This window comes from Drosophila yakuba, chromosome 3L, assembly GCF_016746365.2.
Source record: "Drosophila yakuba strain Tai18E2 chromosome 3L, Prin_Dyak_Tai18E2_2.1, whole genome shotgun sequence".
Taxonomy (NCBI): Eukaryota; Metazoa; Arthropoda; class Insecta; order Diptera; family Drosophilidae; genus Drosophila; species Drosophila yakuba.
Window position 1 is genome coordinate 7701165 of NC_052529.2, and position 25042 is coordinate 7726206.

The 25042-nt window shown below is 41.9% G+C and overlaps 4 protein-coding genes across 10 annotated transcripts; 1 reads left to right on the top strand and 3 right to left on the bottom strand.

Moving 5' to 3' along the window:
* On the bottom strand, positions 1-23719 carry LOC6533259 (GTP-binding protein Rhes). 2 transcript variants are annotated; one of them, XM_039373834.2, is made up of 5 exons: positions 23696-23719; positions 3069-3916; positions 2554-2747; positions 1564-1747; positions 1-1509 (listed from the first exon to the last, which is right to left on the bottom strand). In XM_039373834.2, the coding sequence occupies exons 2-5, from the start codon at positions 3614-3616 to the stop codon at positions 1101-1103; spliced, it is 1335 nt and encodes a 444-aa protein (XP_039229768.1). In that variant the 5' UTR covers positions 3617-3916; positions 23696-23719; the 3' UTR covers positions 1-1100. The 2 variants fall into 2 exon arrangements, with proteins under 2 accessions (XP_039229768.1, XP_002093985.1); XM_002093949.4 differs by lacking the exon at positions 23696-23719 and adding an exon at positions 18336-18633.
* On the top strand, positions 7191-9146 carry LOC6533260 (lysozyme). Of its 5 annotated transcripts, none has more exons than XM_002093950.4 (3): positions 7194-7586; positions 8437-8661; positions 8921-9146. In XM_002093950.4, exons 1-3 carry the CDS (start codon positions 7247-7249, stop codon positions 9142-9144), a joined length of 789 nt encoding a protein of 262 aa, XP_002093986.1. In that variant the 5' UTR covers positions 7194-7246; the 3' UTR covers positions 9145-9146. The 5 variants fall into 5 exon arrangements, with proteins under 5 accessions (XP_015049877.1, XP_015049874.1, XP_002093986.1 ...); XM_015194392.3 differs by lacking the exon at positions 7194-7586 and adding an exon at positions 7647-7820; XM_015194389.3 differs by lacking the exon at positions 7194-7586 and adding an exon at positions 7846-8319.
* Positions 9137-10709, bottom strand: LOC26534716. 2 transcript variants are annotated; one of them, XM_015194394.3, is made up of 5 exons: positions 9973-10709; positions 9773-9917; positions 9593-9718; positions 9389-9538; positions 9137-9323 (listed from the first exon to the last, which is right to left on the bottom strand). In XM_015194394.3, exons 1-5 carry the CDS (start codon positions 10119-10121, stop codon positions 9159-9161), a joined length of 735 nt encoding a protein of 244 aa, XP_015049880.1. In that variant the 5' UTR covers positions 10122-10709; the 3' UTR covers positions 9137-9158. The 2 variants fall into 2 exon arrangements, with proteins under 2 accessions (XP_015049880.1, XP_015049879.1); XM_015194393.3 differs by having other exon boundaries at positions 9593-9917; positions 9973-10708.
* Positions 10834-16970, bottom strand: LOC6533261. Its single transcript, XM_039373836.1, has 5 exons — positions 16164-16970; positions 15959-16105; positions 15626-15869; positions 15378-15573; positions 10834-14734 (listed from the first exon to the last, which is right to left on the bottom strand). The coding sequence occupies exons 1-5, from the start codon at positions 16364-16366 to the stop codon at positions 14568-14570; spliced, it is 957 nt and encodes a 318-aa protein (XP_039229770.1). The 5' UTR covers positions 16367-16970; the 3' UTR covers positions 10834-14567.
* Positions 23720-25042: the final 1323 nt, after the last annotated feature.

Genomic DNA, 25042 nt, shown 5'->3' on the forward strand with positions numbered 1-25042 from the left:
TTGGTATAGCTAGAATAATCATTTGGTCTTGGTTTCATTTGGCGATGAAACGCATATGTGGTTTACTTCCATTATAGATAATACTTTATAAATGTTAAACTCGCGAAAATTGTTGCTGTTGCTTAGGTTAGATTGAAACTCGAATTTTCTAAACTTACGGAGCTGTTCTCGATTAGATATCCGCCCTAAGGGACCAAAAATCGAGCCGAGAACAGATCTGATAAATTCGGTTTAACGCTAGAAGTGTGTTTGGTTTTTAGTTTTTTTTTTCATTTTGCAATATAGTTAACCATAGTTGGGCTTAGATTCGCGTAGATCGGTGTACAAGTGTTACAGTAGAGTTAGTTGGTATCAAGTTTTGGTCAAGACTCCCTTCAATAGTATTTGATTCGGTGTGATTCTGTTCCAGTTTTGGCTGATATGCAATCTTTTGAAAGTTGATAGTTAAGTTGCGTTGAGTTGAGTATGTGTAGAAATGGAACGACCTACGAACGGTCAAATGTATAAATTGGTATCTTCAACAATAAACGATAACATTAAATTAGTTCTATATAAATTCATGTAAATTCAATTGGCTAAAACTATAAATTAAATTTGAATAACAATTACGATTCCCGCAATTCCGAATACGTTTTAACATTATTGTCCTCTGCGTTTTGGTTTTATTTTTGCGTGTGTGCGTCAAGTAAATGTGCAATTACAACGATCAGAAATTACAAATGCAATTAAAATGCGAAATTGAATGCAAAAATGAAGAGGTAAAACTGAGCATCAAGTGCGTAGAATTAATCAGTTTGGACAATTGGTCAAGCAGAGGTGAGGGGCAGTCAATGCAAGTATCCCTTCAGATTTGAATTATGCAATAAAATACAATTTGCGCGGCTTTTGCCTTTTGTCCTGTCGATGGCGAGAAGGTGCTAAATGCATAATTAATTAATAGTTTCAACTTGCCACTACCAGACTAATCGAGTATTTACACTATAATATCGAAATCACCCAAACGCTGCGTTTATAATTAGTTTCTGCTCCATCAATCCATCAATTTCGCCAGATATCCCCGATGGATCCGCTCATCACTACTATCACACTGCCCTGGTTTTCTACATCAGGGCGCAGCGGTTCCAGCGCGAAGGACTCCTCACACCCTCGCCCTCGTTCAGCGCCATCGTCTTGGATCTCATCAGATTGAGATCGGTGCGGATGCTGGGTCTCCTGGCATTCGGGGTCACCACGCCGCAGGCATCGCTGAATCTTCGCTTGATGGACAGGGCATTCTTTTTGGTACCGCCCACCGCCGATCCATGTGGTGGGAGTGGCGATGGCGCCCCAAAAACAGACACCAAGCGACGATGGTGATTGGGGGTCATCTCCAGGGGGAGATTGGAGACGGTGAACAGCGAGTGGAACAGGTCATCGATGCGGTAGTTCTGACGAGCCGAGCACTCCACAAAGGTGCAGCAATTGTCCTGGCCAGCGATGTAGCCCATCACCTCGTCCACCTGCACAGTTCTGGGGGAAAGAGTATTAATTGGAATCCAAAGTGATTTCATAAACACAACTCACTTAAAGTCTCGATCACATTTATTGCCCGCCAATATCATGGGTATCTTTGGAAGACTCTTCTTCTTGAACCCGGAGCCGGGATTCAGTGCAGCCCACTTGGTCTCCAGGATGTTCTCCCGCAGGCGCACCACCTCCTCGAAGGACTCGCGGGAATCCATGCTGAAGACGAGGATGAAGAGATCCCCTGCAACAATAAAATGGGGAACATTAATCGTCGTTTGATTTAGCAAATGCAAATTTATAGCTTATTTATGGCCCCACACATCTATGACCTACGCGCTCGCAATTTTCCAGACACTATATAAAACGATACTGACATCTGAAGCTCATCTCCCCTATGTTAATGTGTTTCAGATTGTGTGTGAGTTCTGGGTTGTTTAGGGTAATTCGGATACCCGAAAATTGAGTGTGGGAAAATCAATAGACGCATACCAGTGAGACATGAATACCCTACTTACTGAGTGCCATTCACAGATATTTTTATGACTATGAAGTACTTTTTGGGTGGGCGTCACTTGACAAAAAAAGGAATTGTTTTTATGATGTTCATTATATTCATAGAAATATTAGGGTCCTGACTGGTCGTAAGGCAAGTAGTAAGCTTGAAATTATTAACAATTTAGAGTATTAGTGTCCCATTAAACTATTACAATAAATTATGCACAACTAACAAGTTTTAATTTATGTAATGCTAGTTATAAGGTCCTTGAACATAATCGCAGACCCATTTATCATAGTTTAAATAAATGTGAGAGCCTTAATATCCGCAGGAAGTTACAAAAACTGTGCCCATGCCATTGATGGCGGTCGAAAGGGTATGGAACCCAACTTTGTTTACCAGCAGCTGAGCCTGATTTTTATGATAATTTATAGGACATTAAATGGCACCCAATGAAGGCAGTCGACAACTTAAGTGATAGAACGTGCCGAATATCCTTGGAAATGCCGCACACACATGCAACTATTTGATGGCCAAGACGTCACACTCACCAGTTAGAAATGATAAACGGCGCATTGCGGGAAACGGATGATAGCCAGAAGTATCCAAAATATCCAACTGAAAGACCTCATTCCGTATGCGATACAATTTGCGATGGAACTCCTCGATGGTCGGCGTGTAGGCCTCCTCGAAACGATTGCCCAGGAAACGTGCCACAATCGATGACTTGCCGGCTCGTGATGAGCTGCATGGGAAGGAAAATTGCAAATCGAGATTGGATTTTGAAATTGAAGCCATCCTGTCCACTCAACGAATGCAAAGAAACGCCAATGAAAGCTCAAAATTAACACGAACGGGCGTCATGCATTCGATGATTAATACAGTGAGAGAAATGTAAATAAGAAAAGGATCAAGGAATAAATGGTAACATAAAATACATTGGTGAAGTGCGTGAAATGAAAGCACTTTAATTGCAAAGAATATGAAACAAAGATTATACTATTATTTAGCTTTTGCTAAAAAGGATTTAGTTGCAAAAAAACATTATTGTTTTCAGTGCACATACCCGAGCATGACCAGGCGATAGCAGTTTTTGGCCGACGGCAGGCTGTCGTCGCACAGCGAGAGTCCTGCGCCAGGACCGTAGATGAAGTCGTCCGCCTGCTCGATGGCGTCCAGATTCGAGTGGTGCTCCAGCATGTGGGCCTGATGCAGTTCGGCGGTGGTGACCAGGCGGCTGCTGGTCACGGCACCGTTGCTCCCGCCGGCAGTGGACTCGTCCAGGAAGGTGACCACGTGCGCCTGTGGTGGAGACGCCTCATCGGTCGAGTGGGTGGTGCTCGGGTGGTGTGGATGTGGGTGTGGGGGAATGTGGCCGGCTTGGGTGGTGGCGCCTCTTTGTGCCGCTGTTTGCTGATTACTTTTGCTGCTGTTGCTTCGCACGTTATTGTTGTTGCTGGCGCTAAAGTTGCGGCTATTCGGTGTGGTTGTTCCTGTTGCTGCTGTTGCTGTTGTTGTTGCTGTGGGATGAATGGGTGGGGCCTCGCTTAGTGCCACATCGACGTAGTTGTTGTTGTTACTGCGCGCACAAAACCAATTTTTGCAGCGATACATTTTGACTCTGTCATTTCCGCCACTTTAACTGGTTGTCGTCGGCACCACCGGTGGTTTAATTTGTGGTGTTGATGCACCGCGATTGCACTTCTTCTTTTTGTTGCCGCTATTATTGCTGTTGTTGCTCTTGCTGTTGTTGTTGTCTTTTAGCCTAGCAGTTGCGGTTGCAATTTGCATTTTCAATCATTCAACTTTGTCGTTAACAAGCTGACATTTGCATATGTACCTCTTGCCGCCGTAATGGTATAAACTTTATCCCGAACGAAATGCATTAGACGCGTTGCCTTCGCTTCCTGCAAACTGCAAAAAGAGAGATGTAAAATGCATTCAGCTCGTAAATGTAAAAAAAAAGTTACGCCATTTGCTCAAAGAAACCGGCAAGAAAAAGCGGTGGTGGTGGCAAACATTTCGGAGGCCATTAAGCACGGTAATTGCCCCGTGGCCCAAACAGACGAATAAACCACACAAAAACCAAAAACCCATGGTGAAGCAAGAGGAAAATGCAAGAGGAGAATGCAAGAGGAAAATGTAAGAGGAAAAAGTAAGTGGGAAATGAATCCTCGACTACCACATACCCGTCACCCGAACTGCAGATTATCTGCAGTTGGGCAAAGTTGCCTAAGTCCGATTGTTAGCAAAAATAACTTTACATTTCTACCACTTTGTGGCTGCAATGAAATGTTATGGGGAACTAAAGTGAACTTTGAAATTTTGACTACCTTAAGCCAGATAAATTCCAACTACATGAGCCGCCTTTAAAATGGTGAATTTCGGAAAAGATTTGCCAACTAAAATCGTTGGTAAACTAAGTTACAGTTTTCATTTTTCACAGTGAAGTGAAGCGAATTGTTTGCCAAAATGTACTGCATTCCACTATTTTAATCCTAACTGGAAATGCTAATCGGCTTGGGAAATGAGCGAATTCACAGATTTAAATTGAGTTCAGCTTTACTATGGGTGTTTTCAGAGCAAATTTTTGCTGCGGATAAATAATGTATGTTTTTGGCCAAAACTATAAACAATACTTGAATATTATAAATTGTTATAGAAACATGTTCAGCAAAAATAAGATTATAGAAAATACGGACTTGATTATGAGCTCTCCAAAATGAGTAGTGCAAAGAGCATTAAAAGTTGTGTTTGGCACAGATTGATGTGGAAATTGGCAAAACCCCAAGTTCATCAAAACCAATGAAAAGGAAATTCTGAAAAACCAGCTGCACTCCATACATTAAAAGGGCTATTGCCTGACCCCCCGCCGCATTTAAGCTATAATGGGCATCTTGCCGCAAATCTAATTAACTTTGTTTTAGCATGCTACGTGCTCCGTGTACATCAGCCGGAATGGCCACATTGGCACAGCTCATGCATATCGCATGCAACAGCAGTAGCAGCGGTAGCAGCCAAAGGACGAGGTGGTCAAACTGGGCGGAAGGAGAAAGTGGGTGGCAAAATCAGACCGGAAAGAGCCGTTACCGTTACCCTTACCGCCCCAACGGCAGCTTGACGCCCACCATAATCGAGTGCACCAAGTGCTCTCCGAGTGCTCGTACTCGCGTTCAGATTTCAGCTCATTTTCATTTTCCTTTCCCGTTTTCGTGCATTTTCCGCTGGCGATGGAAAATCGGAGCAAGAGGACGAGGTCTTAAATGCCAGCACACAAAACGAACTGGAGTGGAAAATTTGCAAAGAAAAGAATTCACCGCATATTATTTCACATACATGGCGACACCCACCCCAAAACCCATTCGTGCCCCCAAAACCAAAACCAATCCCAAACCCAAACCATATAAAGGCCATTTAGTCCAACTACTGGTAATTTTTCCATAATTGATTTTGGCTTGCGGTCTGGCTCGTCCTTTCATCTGGCCACGTGTTGGTGAGGGGGGGCAGGACACACTCACGCACCCCCAAAACATACAAATGACTTTTTGCCTTGGCCATATGAGAGAAAAACATACCGAAATGGGAAACGGAAACGCCTTGAGACAATGGTGACATTGGCGAGGCAATGTGGAAATGGCTGCTGTACGGAAAAACTGAAAGAATAATCAACTAAGTGACGGAGCAGTTCTTTTATTTGCCGAGCACCTGTGCACAATGTGCTCAGAGGCGTCCCCAAAGAGGGGACGCTAGTTTTGGCCAATTTTCAAGCATATTTGTGCATAACTAAACTATTTATTAACAAACAGAAGGAAAATATTATATTTCTTAGAATAAGAACTCAAATAAATTAAACTCAAATCCAAATAAACAACATTAAAGCAATCTCTTGTGCTTTATCGCCTTTAAAATCTAGAAAAATAATTGTATTTTTGTTTTTTTATTTGACATTTTCGCAATACATAAAATTCTTTTCTATTTTTACTTTCTAAGTCCAAGAACGCAACGCGTGATTGGAAGGTGTCAATAACTTTGTGCTCAACTCATCTCAATGAAAACTTTTTGAAAGACAGAGAAATCCTTGCTGCCACTCGAAAGCAAACAAAACTTGATCGAAGATATTTTAGAAAAATAATATAAATAAATGGGGAGTAAACAGAGATTTACAGTGTTTTAGGATGCATTGCACGGGTACACACACACTTTGCTGTTGACAGACTTCGATGGTCGTGAAGTAAGTTTGCGTATGAAGAAGTGGCACTTCAGGAGGCACTTCGAGCACGTCCTGTTCACACCCCTTTACAAAGGATGCCGCTCCTTCCATTGGAGCCTGGTGGTGCCACAAGCGGCTGCTGTTGTTTGCTGCCCCCACTTGCGTTCCAATTTCGCCGCAAGAGTCTCAACAATTTCTCATATTTGTTTACAATTCGCGCATACAAATGCGCAAGGTTAACAGCCAACCACCCACCTCCCATTTGGCAAATATCGCCACCCAGTTTCCCCCCTTTCAGTGGACGCCTGCCATAAGTTGTCATGTCGCAAATGGAAGCGGAGTGTCATCGACACCCAATCTAAGGATACACCGAAAGAAATCAAATAAATATATAATAAAAGCAATAGTTAATGGTTATGAAAGATGAGTGAAATATATTAAAAACAAACAAAACTTTAAATTAAGTGCAGATACCATTTTAGATCATTTTCCGCTGTGCTAATATTTTTATACAACCACATAATGAAAACAGTTTCAGCAAAAATTTCAATTAAATTAGTTTCAGTGTTATTTGAAAAATGATTGCTGCCAAATACAAGAGTTTATAAAATAAACAAAATACTAGTTTAAATGCGCGCCATTCGTGCGAATAAAACCACATGCAATTTAAACTTGTTGAGGTGTACGACTACTGATGTTCACGGATTTGAGGAAAATCTCCATGGTGAGCGCTACTTGAATGCGAGAGAAAAACCCATCGAAATGCCCGCGGAATGGAAAACAAAAGCTGGAACAGATTAGCTGGTCGGTAGAAGAAAAAAACGCAGAGAATGTAGAAACCGCAAACAGCGGGCATCAATTACGCCGACAACATTGAGCGATAATCGACGGGAGGTTATCTCGAGCAGCACCTGTAACTTGGTACTTCACATATATATATATATATGTATATATATATATGAATGCCACTGAGTGTTCCTGCTACTCACTTGGGTTAGTCGGTTTGCGATAGCAGAGGGAGAAGCTAGTTCGCCATGGAGCCCACCTGCAGCAGCAGTGTGGCGGAGCTGGCCAAATACAGCGAGGATGTGGAAACGGATGAGTCCAAGTTGGCGGAGCATCAGGAATACGCCGAAGTGCTGTCAATGTCCGGGGAAAGGCGGAAACGGAAACGCTGGACGCGAAGGTCCTGCTGCACGCGGCAATTGCTGAGTGTGGGCGCCATTTTCATCGCACTGCTGCTCATCATCGGCGCCATTTACATGCACTTAAGACAGAAGCATCATCTGGGCCGACTGCACATCAATCTCAAGGATCGAGAGCGAGTGGAGGTCCTGGCGGAGGACTTTCCCGTGGTCACCGCTGCGGCAGTGGGTGAGTGCGCCGCAAGGACCCTTGTTCAATCGCTAAGAAGCTCTTAGTCCTTGGTTAATTTTATAAGCGGTTTTCATTGTTGGGATGGTGGTATTCTCTGTCTTTCTCTGCTTCTTTTTCTTTCCCAGCTGACTGATTAGATTTGCCATAAGATGAGCCAGCAGATGTCAGCGTTTCGAAATATAGCGATTATAAATGAAAGCTTGTATTCATTGCACAACAACTATACAATGCGTAAGTTGTTTTTATTATGGTCATACATATTTTATTCAACTTTTAATCAGTCATTGCAAATAGTGACAGTCATTGAGACAGTATGCCAAGCACTTAAATGTTTGAAATGAAGCTGTTAATAATAAATACACATCTGCTGCAGATTGCTAACTTGAAGTATAGATTTATAGTTCATCCCCTTGCCTTGCGTTCGACTTGGAAACTTTAGTTTGAAACAATTATTTTGCCGACGGAAGACTTATATTTCTTAAATAACAGGACGTTTATGAGAACCAAATGTGAACTCAATTTAAGTTTCGTTTAGCAACGCACTCTGCACTTTTAAGGCCAGAATATAGTCAGAACTAGTTTTACATCAATTTAAAGTTCATAGAAGTGCAATTTAAAGTTCCTTCGGCAATTCTGCTAATAAAACATACTCCAAAAACTTGGCAACTTACAAGGAGTGTGCGGTTAAAACGTGAGGTCTAGGAGCTATTTACATCCCAGGGAACTATGGGTAACTATGGCTAACTCTTGGCCAACTATGCTGCATGTTAGCTGTTGGCCATATTGTGTGTGGTAAATAGTTTCCATTAAACGGCTAATTGGGCCCTCTTTGGAATGCGTTTTGCAGCTGCCCAGACCCCGACGATAACAACATTCCAGCCGTCTGCCACATCCTCCCCAGAGCCCAGTGCCAAGTGCCTGGCCTGCATGGCCACCACTGCCACGGATAATATTCCGGCAATCTGCAGGAACCGAGGACGAGCGGAGGAGCCGTGTGGTATTTATCGCATCTCCCACGTCTACTGGCAGGACGCACTGCGGATAATTGACCCGGACGACTTACTCGCACAGGGTAATGAATACACTGAGCGAAAATGTCTTGCAACAACATCACAACTATTCGAAACAAGCCATTCTAAAGTACTTTGCACCATTAATGTCTCACTTTTATCAAACAGTAACTTGATCTTAATGGCTTACTTGTGAATTTTCAAGATTTTGTTGCATAACTTGTTCAAGTGTAGCCTGTTGTTGTCAGGCTGCCACAAGCGTGTAATGTCCACCGACTAACCCATTTCCTACCTCTCACCTCTCATCCTTCCACCGAACAGACTACGGAAGATGCGTGGTGGATGACCAGTGCGCCGAGCGCATTGTGCGTAGCTATGTGCAGCGATATGGAGGCAAGGATTGCAATGGAGACGGACGGATCGAGTGTCGGGATCATGTGGGACTGCACATGCGAGGACCGGGCGGCTGCCACAGGCAGGAGCCACTGGGGAGCCTGGTGGAGAGGCGATTGGAAGGCTGCTTGAAATACAGTGGGATTACTTAGTACCGATTGCTCGTTTATTGTTTCAACTGCAGGCGCTGCATGATGGGCCGCCAGTAGAGGGTTAGCACAAAGAGACCTATGAACTCGTGGAACAGCAGCAGGGCGGCGAACTTGTCATCGAACAACTTGGTCGAGGCCCTTCTTCCGCCCATGATGCACTGCACATGATACATCAGGAACTGCAAGTGATTTGTGGTTATGCTGCCGACAGTTGCATACAGCGGAAAATGCGGAAAATGCTTACCATCATCACCACACAACCGATGCAGAATGCAAAGAGATAAAATCCCCAGATCACGTCGAGCACCGCATGCAATACCAAGGAGTATATGCTCAGTATGTAAGTGCCAGTAGCTAGGGCATATAGGTACAGTCCGGTGCCAGTGAGGTCATACTACAGCCAGGATATTTGTTTATTTTCGAATATCCTAAGTTTATACCAGCTTACCGCCATTAAAGCAGCAATAAGTGTGCATAGCACAAATGCCAGGGCGACTATCAGCAATCCGGCAAGCATGTAAAGTACTCCCGAGGATACGATCAGCACACCGAGTGAAATCACCACACATTCCACCTTAATATGATATGGGGTTACATGGTTAGGTAATTCGAGTGTTGGGATACCCACGATAATAAGCGTAATCAGCCAGTTGACACAGGACATTTTCCGCAGCGGCTTACTAATGGCAAACAGGAAAAGCAGGAAAATGCCAAATACAAAAGCTAGTAGCAACGCAGATGAGTGCTCTTTTACCAAGTCCAGAAACCATTCCCTAGTAATATTACTATTATTTAAAAAATACAATTTTAAGTACCCAAAAGTCTTACTGCAGCAAGGTTAGCATGAGGATCCAGTGCACAAATCCTATAACGACGAAGAGGCAGAAATCCAGGAAAACCCTTATGATATATCTTCGTCTCTCAACCACCGATTCCGTGTGGAAAAACGGCCAGATGGTGATATCTGCCTCGAACATGGCATCCGGAAATATAGTTTGATTTCGGGCACCAGGCCGTCTAAGGCGAAGTTACTTCAAGTTTTGTATAAAAAATTCACGCCATTCCGGGCACGAGCGTTAATTGCACATCGAAATGAGACGTCCAGAGCACAAAAGTTGATGGGAGCGAATTAGAACAAACAATGACGACGATTCGGCGTACATAATTGAACTCGACAAAAGTTTATAATCTGGCAGCATCGCGAACAAATTGAACAACAACTCGCAAGTGTGTAATAATTAAAAGTTTTGCGCAAAATGTAGCGGACAAACAAGCGGAGGAGTGAAGACAAAACTTTTGGCGCAAGTTTTAAATCATTTAGCAGGGCCGGACTAATTGCTGCCATGTCGCATTAATTTGTTGCGACTGATAGCGGGCAAACAGTGCGTATGCGCAATGCATAAATTCATGGTTTCCCTCATGGCCTACTTAAGGTTACAGGAAGTGTCTAATTTCTAATCGCAGGATCAAGGAACTTAGGGAATAGTTTTCTAATTTCATGTAGCTAATTCTAATGTAAATTTAAGCACTTTTTGTTTGCTGATTCCACGCTGATTAAATTATTAAATATTACTATTTCCGCTCCCTACATTTTATTTAGGTATTCAGGAAAGTTTCATTATCTTAGCCTTATCGAGAGCAATGCCCAAGTAAGTCGACATTGTTTTGCCCCGGTACTTTGACGATGATTTCTACCTCGCCTGAGTCCTAATCTCTCGATTGCATGACAAGTGTACATAACTTTATTTAATCAAATGTGCAAATAGCGCATACTGCAAACAGAAATAGTCCAAATGAGCAGACAATATGCGGCATAGACAATCCGATAAGAAGCGACTCAGACTCGCGATTCGTGTTCATTAGTTGTTGTCGATACTGAGCGCTGTTGATAAACATGGCTTGATTGTTTGATTGATTGGGAACCGACTGAACTGAACTGCTGAACTGCTGAATTGCGACCAACTGGCCCATGGCCAAGGACAAAAGAGTTCCATTTAAAAACAATTACCAATTCGGTTGAATAACTCGCTGCACGCCGATATTTTTCTTTTTCACTGCTCCGCGTGTCAAAGGTGTCGTTCATCCACGATGGAAAAAGTGTGTGGGGTGTAGGAAAGTGGGAGAAGGGTAGGGAAAAGCCGAGGGGCGTTCTCAAAATTGATTGCTTTATTGCAGCACGGCGAGGAGATAGAATGGAAGAGATGGAGGTGAACTGAAAGTGGTGCAAAATTGATGGAATGCACTGCAAGTTGTGATAAAGATTTTTCGGCGCTCAACTTGGAAACTTTTCTGGGAACTTTTTCAGCTGGCAGAGAGATTAGGAGAGCTCCTCCTCAATCATCTCTTTCACTCTTTCACTCTGTTGGTTAGTCCTTTTCAAACCTCTATCATTCATGATTTTCCAGCTTTCGCTTGTTTGCATTGCCAAGTCGAATGAAAATGTCAAAAAGTATAGCATACTCTCCAACTGCCAAGCTAACAGCATTTGCCAAATGAAATTTACATGACATGGCCAAAAAGTGTGTGGGTGTTGGATGGTCGACTAAACCTGAAAGGGTTGCCATTTTCCAGCCTGGACACCCTGCTCACGTCCCCGCCAGCAATCAAAAGTGTGCCACATAATTAAGTGTACATCAGAGATTAGCCCCCGCCATCAACAAAGGCAAGAAGGACGCTGTCCCGCGGGTAAATTGTCCTGGTTTCTTCGTCCTGGCTTTCGACTCCTGGTTGCTCCCATCCTCGTCGTCCTCGTAATTCCTGCCAAACGGCGCTCTTTGAGCGCATACTTAAACAGACATTGGCAATGACATGACCTACAACTGTTCTGGCGAACCGCTTTAATGTCTCTCTCATGGCTGCCGGCTAAAAGCCGAGGCGCTTCATTAATTTTATTGCCGCCCCCTTTCCCCTTTCCACTTTCCTCATTTCCCCACATTTTGGAGGACCTACACTTACAATTCCATTGCCTTTTCGCCTAGGCCGCCTGTTGTCTTTGCTTTGAAGTTCCCTCGGCTGCGGCAAAAGTTTTGATTGTCTAGCCACACACTCACATGCCACAAACATGCAGCACGCAGAATAAATACTATATCAAATATTGTACTACTTTAAAATTATTAATACATTTATTTGTTAAATGTTGCATTAATATTATCTGAATTTGCTTTCATTGGGTTTTTATAATTCTTTATTTAAAGTTGATTAATACGATTACCTCTAAACAAAGTCTAAACAAAGCGAAGTCTATACATGCATTTAAATAATATCGTTTCTTGTTTATTTTTTATAAGAAAATATTTGATTAAACTCGAACTTTTTCCTCAGTGCACATGTGTGTAACATGCCGGTACGGTTGTGTTTGGGCCAAGTCAAGTGGTTAAACGTAAAACTTTTTTAATTAGAGTTGTTTGCGGGCAGCGCGCATTGTGCACACAATTTCTTTCCGATCGTCTTGGCCAAATAGTTTTGCTCCAGAGTAAAATTGACGGCATTTTGCTCGCGAGCCAAATAAAATTCATGAGCCCTTGTAATAAAAATGTCGCAGCAATGCAGGCAACAAAAGGGCGGCCATCAAGTGGGGCGGGGTACTTTTTCGGGCTTTGTGGAAAACGATGGTTTTCCGAGGGAGCAGCTGTCAACGCCGTGGAACGACAATCACAATGGCTTCCCTTTGGAAAATTAAAGGACCGGCGTCGGCGGGCAACGCATAAATTTCGCAGACATCTTTTGTGCACCCGAGCAGCCGAAAATTCAGATTCAAATTTTCACAGCAGTTTGCATTTATTTAATTTAACTATTATCAGAATAAAAAGGCTTTGCGCCTGATTAGAGCTTGCCCGCGCCCCAAAATGTGTTTTGCCAAATTAAATGAAAATTAAATGACGCCCGGACGGCGTTTGTGAGCAAACCTTCATTGACACAACGTGCAAATCTAATTTGGATTTTGGATCCCCAACCCAACGGCCTCTCATCTTTTTTATAATAATGAGAATGCTTCAGAACCTTGATGGGTGTCCAAGTACGGCAACACACACACACAGAGCAGCACTTCCTGCAATGTGGAGCCACCCTAGGCCGTCAAATATCCGCAGGATGTGTCGTTGCTCCCGATTCAGCACGGAAAGAAAAACCTATCATATGTCAGCTTACCAAAAATAATACCACTTTTGAAGTGCTTTTTTTTTATAAATTTTTACAACTGTCCACAGCAGCGTCCTTTTCATAACTTACATATAAAAACAAAAGCTTTAAATTTATCCAAATTTATTTCATCATAGCCAATTTAAAATGATGTACTCCCTGCGGTTGAAAGATTTTACAAGATAAATTCTTTTATTGGTTTTTCCATTTTGTTCACTGTCATATGCGTTTTTTTTAATAAAATGGTTTATTATTATTTTTCGCTGTGTGTTCGAGCGTCAATGCGATTTCATCAACGCAATCAGCCGGAGAAACATCAGCGAAACAGCATCGCGACGCCGGCGAAAAACATTTTCCTGTTGTTTCTGCCAATTTTGCGGCTGATGCTCCTTTTTCCGTCCGCATTTTAACCCCCTTCCCCCCTATTTTTCATCCTTCACAATTTCGCAGCAATGTCTGGCTTAAACATTCCGCACTCAATATACAGTTTGCATTATACAACATAGATGCCCATATCGCTGCTTTGCGTATCAATGAAAAAAACCCGTCTTTATTGCACATTTTCCAGTGCGTACAACGTGGCGTATACGCATTATACAGCATACAACGTTCAGCAGATGGCATTGGAATAGCTCCATGGAGACTTTTGTTATGGGACATGTGTAATCAGCTACATCAATTTAAAATTTGATTTTTGGTAAAAATTATTATTATTTTTATAGCCTCACTGCTATTATTTGGGATTGAAAATGGTAAACAAGACGGTGATTCTGAACCACTGTGCGCCATTGGAGACAAACGTTTCTTTTAAGGCTGTGTCGTTTCGTGAGCTTCGACCGCTTTTTGTATTTCGGTCAGGTCACATTTATGTTGTATACATTAATTATGGCTATTTACTTTGTCCGCTTCGGCTCATGCCACTGCCAATTATGTGCACGAAATTGCTTATTATTGGATGCATAAACAGTCACTCATACACAATCCTATACATATCCTTATATATATATTTATTTGTATATATATATATATTTTTGTGTAGTCATAAAGACGAGTGTATGAAGGCGCCGAAACGGCAGGTTAAATGGTGGTCAAAGGGCCCATTCATTTCTGGCCTAAAAGGCCCATCAGCCACCTTTTCTAACAAGAAAGACGAGAAAAACGTTTTGAGTAAACAAAAATATGTCATGTTTACTCAGTGAGCAGTCCAAGTAAACCATGTTTTTGGCTTTCTCTCTTTTTTTGTTTTCCTGCGTCTTTGGCGTTTTGTTTATGTTTTTACTACTGTGCTACTTTTTGGCAGTTGTTGTCATTTGTGTGTGGTCCAGAATGATGGATGTTATTATAATGTCGACGAGTGGGCTTAGCAGGCGCCTGATGTCCTGAGTGGTCTGACCCAAAAAATCATTTTTGGTGACAGCTGAGCAGACCAATGGCCACAGAGCCCTGTAAGCTGCTTAAAAGTTAAAATAATTTAATAAAAACTAATGCCCACTGCACAGCAATGTGCATAGAAAATGTGCGGAGCAGAACTGCGCTTTTCATCAAGTATTTACAAACTAAAAAGTTCTGTTTCATTTTTCTTCCCCTGGTAATTATACTAATTGGTATCATGGCATGGCGGGCGAAAATGCTGAGTTGCAAGCATAATGCGATAATTTATATTTCCAGCCGGGGGAATCCTTTAAGCCACATGCCAGATGGCCACTACTCGCTTGCTCCTTTGCTTTCGGCTATGCCAACGAGAGATAAGTCCCGACTCAATTTGATTAAAACAAGATAGGGATTATCGTGGCAATAATAAGTGAATAATAAGCGTGGTGCCGCTGCTCATTCGACTAAATGTTTGAATTCATTCTGCAGGTTAAATGTTTTACTTTGCATAACATTCCTTTTAAATAAACTAACTACTTAAATTTGAATTAAACGGAGTAAAGGGCTTATTAGGTGATAAGTTTCTTAAAGAAATGTAACAAAATGGTGTATAATAAAACATCATAAATAAACAATAGTTTAATTTCCTTGCAGTCAAAGGTTTATTACATCTTCAAAATGTTGGGCCTTATTTAAAAATCCGATTTTGAATTCATAGGGCAGACTTTGCATTGCAGTAGCATCAGATTCCGAAGAATCCTTATCATCAACTTCATCAGCTTGTGACCAGTCCAAAAAGCAGAAAAGCATCAGGATAATGCAGAAGTGGCAGAAAAGGATGATCACGGCAAAGAGTCCATCGGTGGTATATAGTTCTGCATATCGCCAACCTCGAATTAGTTGGGCGTGGTACATAGTAAACTACATAGTCAATAACTAAGGGATATTCCAAATTCAATAAATTCTACCTTACCATACACACAATACCCAAAACCAGAACAGCGAAGGAGATGAAAAATCCATCGCCTGAATCAAACATCATGAAGATCAAAAGTAGATATATGCTATACAGAAATATCGGAAAGCCGACTATAAACAACATAGCCACATTAGCAGTTAAGTCGCAGGGAATAAAGGATCCAATTAGCACAAAGACGATCATCAGAATTGCAGTTATGGTGAAATAAATCAAGAAGCTGAGTGCATGACAGTAGGCAGCCAAGATACAAACACCAATTACCATTAGCTCTATCTGTAATCTGAATTATCGGCTACTTTTTGGGCAAGATGCTGCTGCAATATACCTACAATGAAGCACATGAGCAGCCAGCCAAGAATTGGTAAATATCGAATTTGTCGTATAAGCAGGAAAATGGCCAAAAGTGGAGCTGAGATCAGCATGCAGACTACACTAATCCAGTACTTGGCCAAAAAGAGATCTGTCAATGGTTTGCTAGAGGTTGACTACAGTTTATTATGGAAAGTTAGAAAGATAGATACAAAACACTCACTAGTATGACACAAGTTCCCATTGAACCAAGGCGAGCAGTAGTATAACCACGACTAGGAGATACACCAAAACTATATAACTGCATCTGGAGGAGCTCTGACTTTCCTGGGATTCAGACTGCAGCATACTGGGGCGTGGCAAGTTGACAGGACGAGGTGGAACTGGAGGTGGTTTATTGTTAGCACCAGAACTAGACGAGGCCATCTTGGGACCACTTGTAAAATGTGAATTAAAACCCCAACAGGATATTTAGAGCGAAGAAAATGAGTTAAAACACAAAAATCACAAAAGAAACCTGACACGCAAAGCATTTGTTGCTGCACCATACAGCTCACCTAGCTGCCACATGCGGCTTAAACATCTGGCATTTCAAGGGGTAGTATCTGAAGGATTTTATTCTTTTTTCTTCTCATAACAATACCCCAAACTTTGGCGGGTAACACACTCTTAGGGAATTTGCAAGCGTATCCAAATCAAATGATTACAGCGGCAACACATGACAGCCAAAAGGGAGTTCTTTGTGTTTTTTTTTTTCCATGGGATGGGAATCCTTGTTGTACTCTGCTTGAATAGATTACCCGAATGATAGATGGCTCGATTTTCAATGGTTAAGTCTTAAGGATTATGGCGCAGGTTGATTTATCTACTCATCTCCGAAGCCGATTTAAGTATATTTTTATCGCTGCTTTGTGAGTGCTCAACAATTTGCTATAGTACACCCGTAAATGAAGCTCATTTTCAAGTATCTTAAGTTACAGAGTATTTTCCAATGAAATGTTCTTTTTAAATGCCGCAATTTTTTATAGGATTCGCCTTACCTTTTGGGTGAATAAAGCTGACGTTTTTCATGACCAGAAAAATACTTCTCAGAATTCTCATGCTCTGCATTTTATATGTGCTTCCTGATGTTTTCGTATAAATCCATTCAATCCACAATCAACAAGAATATAATGAGTATACGGCCTCGAAGGGTTTAAGCCAAGAAAGACGAAAAAACGAGGACAGATGTGAGATCCCATAAATTCGTTCCAGTAAACATTTTGAATTGTTGAAAAGATTTGTTCAAAAACAAGATGGGCAAACACAAACTCCCAAACACATCGAGAGTTCCTACACATACATATATACATATCTCTACATATATATCAAATATATTTATTTATATACCCAGAACCAAAGCGGCTGCAAAGTTTGGCCAAAGTGCTAAAAGATGTGTGAAAGGCTGCGAAAGGCTGCGACGGAAGTGAAAGGCGGATGGGGGTGAAAGGTTAGGAAAAGCGCCTCAAATTACTTTCTTTGTGGGCGGGGTGGGCGCTGTGGGCGTGTGGGCGCAGCTGTTGATGGCTCCTGGATCTTGAACATTTCTTTTAATTTGCACTTGCGTGATGCTGATTCCTGAGCTGCGATATCAGCCCTCGTCCTTTACAGGACTTTTACATCAAGGCATCCTCGCATTTACCACTCAATTAGCACGCTGAGAAGATCCCAGCTTACTAATTTATTAATGGGCAATGTCAAAATTCTGCTGCCTTGGAATGACATTGAAAAATTGCTGAAAAGCAGAGAGTGTGTATGTTTTCTTCGGTTTAATGGCCCTATGTTTTTTTTTTTCCACTCAAGACACGAACCAAACAATTTAGATAAGCAATATGCAAAGCATGTGAATTTACTGGGGCACAAACTTATATGCTTTCTGCTGGGCTGGTTGAATTTCCAACTGTCGGTGTGTAGCAGCTTAATCAGCAAAGATTTACATTAAAATTCTGCCTCACTTAGCTTTTAAACGGGAGACACATGACAGGCGTTTAAAATTCAAGTAGCAACTATAAAAGTCAAAAGACAAAAGCCAAGACACCGATGCACTTAAGTGGCAGACCATAAAATTTTTGGACCTCCTCGAGTGGGTAACATGGTTGTGCTGGTAACCCAAGTCCCCGAATGCCTTTTATGGGGCAGTTGGGCGTCTTGCCATTAAGTATACGCCCTGTATACTGTGTATTGTATATATTGTGCCCGCAGGTGTCCGGCAACAAATCAAATAGGCAGCAACAATAAAATCACATAAAAGCGAAATAGCAAATCGAATAAAATAGTCCACAAATTGCATTAGAAGAAATCACACAATATAATGGCGCCGCGATAACAATGTCCTGTCGACAAATTTTTGGCTCACCTGAATGGACATCAACTAAATTGGTTGTCCTTTGCAATTATTTTGTGTGTGTGGGCTTCTCTCTATCACCTTGGTCGAGTATTTCCGGTCGGCACAAAAATACACACAAGAGCACTTGCACTCACACACGAGAGATGTCGTTGTCCTCCAGGATGCGAGATTGTTGTGGCTTTCGCGTAAAAGGACACGGCTTTATGAATGAACAAACGGGCAACGAACACCCGCCGTAATATAATATATATATATTTTCTGTTCCGTGGCCAAAACACGTCCGACTCGCAGGCCGACGAGTGATTATCTGAAGCGTATGGCAGTCGTCGCGGCCAGGAAATTACTTTGAAATTTAATTGCCAACTCCGGCGACCTGCGCACTCGCTTAACAGCAGAAGAGAGCGTATCCTAACAGAGTCGTGGGAGCGGCGAAGAGAGAGAGAGCTCCAGATTATGTAGGTTGACAAGAAGTTAAACAAACAAAACAAAAGTCAAGCTGTATCATAAATATAATGAAAAGTTTTTGCCAGCAACAAGCGGGTGTACGGCTCATCTCCTCCCCCAATAGATACTTTATTCGCCCTCCAACTTGTGTGTCAACACCACAGCACACACAAAATAATTTTCTCCATCTTAAACGTTTAAATAAAATATGCTAAAGCTATTTTAAAGAGAAATCTTAAGTCGTTCATTAAAAAATCCTACTTTAAGTAGAAATCTCAAAGATGACTTTTAATGTGTGCTACAAAATTGTTTGATCCAAAGTAAGATGTCACTTGTAATTGCATTACTTTGGCCACCTTCCACTCAAGGGGATGTATCCCTAGGATCTAAATTTCTTTCTGTGCAGTCGTGGGTACACATAATTAAGAAATCGTGCTTACGCCACGCACTTTGATTCAGTTGAGTGGCGAGTTGAGGATTTGAATGTCTCTGGCATGGCAAATAAGCTGTTGACTTTGTAATCATTTCAGCATGTTTATCAAGTCGCTTATTGAGTGGGCCACAAATGCGGAGGTTGGTACATCCTCATTCCTGATTAGCGACAATTGCGCTCTTGCTGTTGTAGCTGTTTTTGCCGCTAAGAACGCGACTAAGCCGCGGCAATTATGAAAATAAGCCAGTTCCCTTTGCGCCTGAATCGCTAATGGTAAATGGCAAATGCCAGCGACCCACTAACACCGCCTCATTACCTCTAAAGTGGGCTCAACTGATGTTTTTGTTCCTGTTTGTTTTTTTTTTTATTTATGCGGTCTGCCGCGTATCCTTTGCGGCTTGCGGCGCTGATTCACGATTCCGCAGGACTCACGCCGGCATGGGGGAAACCCCTGCTGTGGGGCAAGTGCCTGTGCTCAGGTGAGGAAATTAAAAGTTAACTGCCACAGGAGGACATTGGATGAGCTAAGCGGTGTGCCCATCATGTGCTTACTTTAGGCTTTAGGCTTTAATTTGTTTGGAAAAATATATACTTGAAATTCTATCCATATTTCGTTAGCCATTTGATGGTTATTTTCAGGTTTTTTTTGCTATTTCTCCGTAAATCCCACACTTATAACTAAACACCAATATAAATACTACTCGACGCAATTTAAGACCCAAATCAATAATGGCAAAACGGAATATAAATATGCCAAAATGAAAATAAATAACCATTTGCATAGCAATGCGATGGAAGCAATATTTGCTCTTTTGATTTAAGAGCCAAAATGTGAGTTTAAACGTTTAGTGCGATTTTATAAATGGATTTATATAAATTATTTGCAGTTTTTACTACAAACCAAACAGATATTTGCAGACCAGTTTTATTTACTATCCCATTTATTATCCTATTATCACTTCAAGACTTTATTTAGTATGCCAGTGATTAAGGATTCAGTGTATCAGGTATTTGCGAGTGTGAGAGACAGGAAAATGTATGTGGCAGATAAAAAGTATCTCCTGCCAAGTGGCACGCTTCACTGGCTCCGCGGGGAACAAACTTATCGCTGCTTTTGCCGCATCCTTGGCGAATCAGTTTCGCTTTCAATAAGTAAGCAATAATCAGCAGAGTGGTTGGTGAGGTAATATCCACCTAAAGCAGCCACTCGTTTGCCCCGCAATGTGTGAATGCAAGTCAATGAATGTGATTGTTTGCGGGAAAGTGCAAAGTGTTGAAAGGACTCACGCAGAATGGCAGTCAGACAGCTGGGAGCCAGGAGCCAGGAGGCAGAAGGCGGAATCCAGGAATCCAGCCCAGGAGGAGTGCATTGCCGCAGAGTGGCATTCAATTGCCGGGCGGCAGACAAGTGAATCAGCAGCCGAGCGGACAAACAAACAAGCAAATTCAGTGTAACGACCACAAGCCCGGCTTGATAGCATCACTTGACAAGTCAATGAGACGGCTCCTGAATGCAAGTCAAGCGGCACCAGAATGCAGCAGAGCACTCACACTCACACTCGTACCTGGTCGCAGATATTCACTAGCCACAGACCACTGAATACCGATTCAGTACAATGCCATTGCGATCACATTTGTTCAATGTGGTCGACGTTGCGAGGACATCGGCAGTGTTTTCAGTTGCATTTACAACCTACTGTTTGTCATTTCACAGTTAAATATTAAAAGAACGCTAAAAAGTAGGGATGGTATTGTTAGCTATGTTTATTAGCAGCACAAAACAGTCTTTATTTTAGATGTGCGGCCATTTCTGGCAAAGTTATGGCGAAAACGGCGATTGAAAATATCCGATTTTTTATAAAATTGTTTTTTCCCATTTTTTTTATAAAAAATAATCAGTTTTTTTTCAATAGCAGTAAAATTAGTTGTCCAAATGTGGAATGCCATACCTCGTTGAATTCGTAACAAAATTCCCTATCGATCCATGTACATACATTGAAAGGCTAATTTTTTGCCATTTTTCGCAAATTTTGATGATGGTACCCCTTATCAAAAATGCAAAAATTTGTCAAATTTTTTTTTTTTTCAAGTATCGAAAAAGTGGGGATAGACATAGTTAGCTATTATTATTAGCAGCACATGAAATGATAATTTTTTGCCATTTTTCGCAAATTTTGATGATGGTACCCCTTATCAAAAATGCAAAAATTGGTCAAATTTTTTTTTTTCAAATATCGAAAAAGTGGGGATAGAAATAGTTAGGTATGTTTATTAGCACCACAAAACAGTCTTTATTTTAGCTGTGCGGCCATTTTTGGCGAAATAATCAGGTTTTTGACAATATTTTTCGATATTTTTTCCACAAAAATAAAAACGTTGGCTTAAAATTAATCCACTTGAAACCACTAGGAGATAAGCTGCAAAACACACACCTTCCGTTTAAGCGAGAAAATCTCGTAAGTCCCTCGCCCAAGTCCGTAAAACGTTTTGTAATCTAATTAATGGCCCTGCAGCAGATAATGGGCAAGTGTATTCATAATCCCAGGCAATTTCGCATTCATTAAAAGCCAATAAAAGTGAAAATTATAACGTACATCTACCCAGGATCAACTCCACACCGCTCTCCTGCTTTTTTGCCAGGTGAATGGGGCACCCACTTCATTAACTGTGGACGCGTGGGTGGATTGCTCGGCGGGTAATGGAAGCTAATGAAATAACAATTAATTGAAAAAAGAATGGAAGTGTATGTATATATACATATACTCGTACACCGGCAGATGACCGGCCATCAGCAGCCGGCACTGTTTCATGGCCATGGGCAAATACAATTTGTTTTAATTAATTGGAAGCCACAACCGCAGAGCCGGCCAGCCCGAACCTGATTTAGATGAATTGCCGGCAGTTCGGCCGGGCATTTTGGCTTAATGTCTGACTTGGCAGCCCAAATCCCACGGACAACATCTGATGGCACTGGATTCCGGAATCCGGATTCCGGTGCCTCCGGCCGTGGACGGCAATCAAGCGTGAAATGATTGGCAGACAGGAGTTGAAATGCAGCCCCATCAGATATATTCCCACATATGTCGCACTATCCAGAGCTATTAGCGTGCCCATCGATTAAAGTCGCCGCAATCCCAGGGTGCGAAAGTGCCAAAGTGCCACAGCCAACGGGCTAAAGCTAAGAGTGTCGTCAACCAGACGATTTGAGGACGGAGATTGTACTATAAGCATTATATCTGCCAGCTACTTTCGAACTCCGGACTTTGAGCATTTAAATATGCCAACCAGTAAAGGTAGGGTATGCAATGGGCACTTTGGTTAGCTGCTTTCCACGTTTCAATAAAGTAAAAGTAGCTTAGAACTTGTGCACTTTATGTGAAGGTAACTAAAAATATGCTTATAGAACACGTCGTACACACTGCGTATGAGTGATATTTATAACCACTCCTTGGCTAGTCATTAAATACTACTCCACATACTTTTCCTCACCTGTCACTAGCAGTTAGGGTATCAATTAGTCAGGCTTAGTGCACACCCATTCTGAGCGTGCCTGCGGCAACGGAAAGTTGAACAAAAAACTTTGGCAAGCTAAGTTGCGCTTATGCTTATGTTTGGGCGAGTATGTAAATGCTGCCGGGGGGCATTCGTATCGGTGTCTGTGGTTTCTTTGTGTGTGTGTGTGTATCTGTGTGTGTGTGTGTGTGTGTCTCTTCCGTCATCTGTGTGGGTGCGGTAAATGCGGGTGAGTTGGTGTGTGAACCACAACATGTGTCGTCGGGCGTGAACAAAAGTGCTAAGAAAATTACATTTTGGCCACATGGAAGGGAGCAGTTCTCTGCCCGTGGCAAAGACCTGGCCTAATGCCTTAATACACTTAAATTCGCTGTAAATCGGGGGGGCTTCTGACTAATTTTCAGGTGGCGAGCAACCACTTGGCCTCAGGAATCACAAGTTACTTGATCCCCACCAACAATGGCAGCGGCAAGTAAGTCAGTGGGTTTAAATGGAAATTTTAAAATAAACGAGCTGCCAGCCACACAAGAATGTATGTAACATATGCAGTTAGAAAAACACGTTGCGAAATGAAACATTCTGAAATAACTCAAGGAAAAAGCTAAAATATATGGGTAAAAATTAAAGGCTTACAAAATATATATAAGCATATATTTAGAGTTTACAAATTTTGTCAATTAACGGGGATTATTGTCATTTCTCTGAGTGCTTATGTCCGGAATGAAAGCGACCCCTTCCGCGTTTTGTTCTCCTGGGTGCTGCTCCTCATGTCCTTATGCAAAATTCACATCCACAGCAATCGCCCCAAACTTTTTCTTTCCCGCATATACATTACGCTTTTGTTCCACTTACGACGGCGAAAAAAATGGGTGAAAAAAAATGAAAACCATGAAAAACGCGCCAATATATCGCAGCGCGGAAATAATGCAATTTGTGTGTGAACTTTTTAACGCACTCGTAGTTTTTTATACGCACTCACACTCCCAAACTTTGAAGTCGGAACTGCAAACTCGGAACGCGAGTTTCGCAAACATAAATATTTACGTACGAGAGCGCGGGCTGTGCCTTTCGATAGTTGGTAAAAATGCGGGGAGCTGAGAAAGTCCTGCTCCACTCACGAACAGCAGGCAACTGAGGACTCGACTTCGATGTTGGCCAGCTAAAAGGACCTCTCGGCTGTTAATACAACAGTCGCTCTTAGTCTGGCGAAGAACGTGGCTGTTACTTTATGTCTAATATTGAATTATTGAAATCAAATTTAGTGCTGCCAGCCATATGTGTGTCACTAAGAAGGTATTATTAAATTTCCATGCATTGAAATTCTCTTGTAATTACATTGCAGCTGAGCAACAAAAAACATGGCATACTTTTCAGCTGGCGCTGAAAATTAATTTGTACACATGTGGTAGCAATCAAAATGTCACATCTAAAGTGAAGAACATATTTCTGGCTTAACGCCAGTTCGCTTCACTCATTCATAAAATGCGGTCCAATTAATTGGAACTTTAAACAAATGACCGCGAATAAGCAAGCAATCAATGGGGTTGCGGTGCACTGAACAAAATAGTTAATTAATTACAAAAAAGAGCGATTAATAGAATGAAATATTAGATGAAAATGAAAAAAGATACTGAGGAGATACTAGATAAGATGCAAGGGCATATAAGCGGCATCAGTTAAAGTTTTCAGAACTCCTTTATATGCACACTAATGCTGATATCTTAGTCTTATTTCCAAATATACGGCGCTGACATTCAACGCACTTAAATATGCTAAACTACCACCTTTCCTTCGCACTTTTCTCTGTGCATTCACTGTGCTTCATGGCATGTCAAATGCATATTTTACCATTCAGCGCCACCGCTGTTGTCCTTGTCGTCCTGGCTGGCATTGTTGCTGTTGTTGTTGCTGTTGCAGCCATCCTTGTGCGCTACTTTGGGGCGCAGTTGTTAACGAAAACGGATTCCGGAAGGCGGACGACCGATACGGATATAAGTGCACCATGTACGGCAAAGGGCAGTCGAGTAGCGAGGAGAGTGGAGAATGGAGAATGGAGGCCATCGAATGACGGCTGAGTGTCCGGCAAAACTGACGATTCGAGGTGGCATCTTCACGTACACATCGCTGATGGGGCCACCATACACTCACACACACACAGACTCACCCACTTGGACACACAATTTTGTCGCCTCTAAAGAATTTGACGTTTTTTTTTTACGATTTCCACGTTAGTTGGTTCCCCATTTCTCCTGCTACTTGACTATTGATTTTTACTTGGGAATAAATTGGTTTCGTTTGACTGTTTAGCTATGGCCGCTGTCATTCG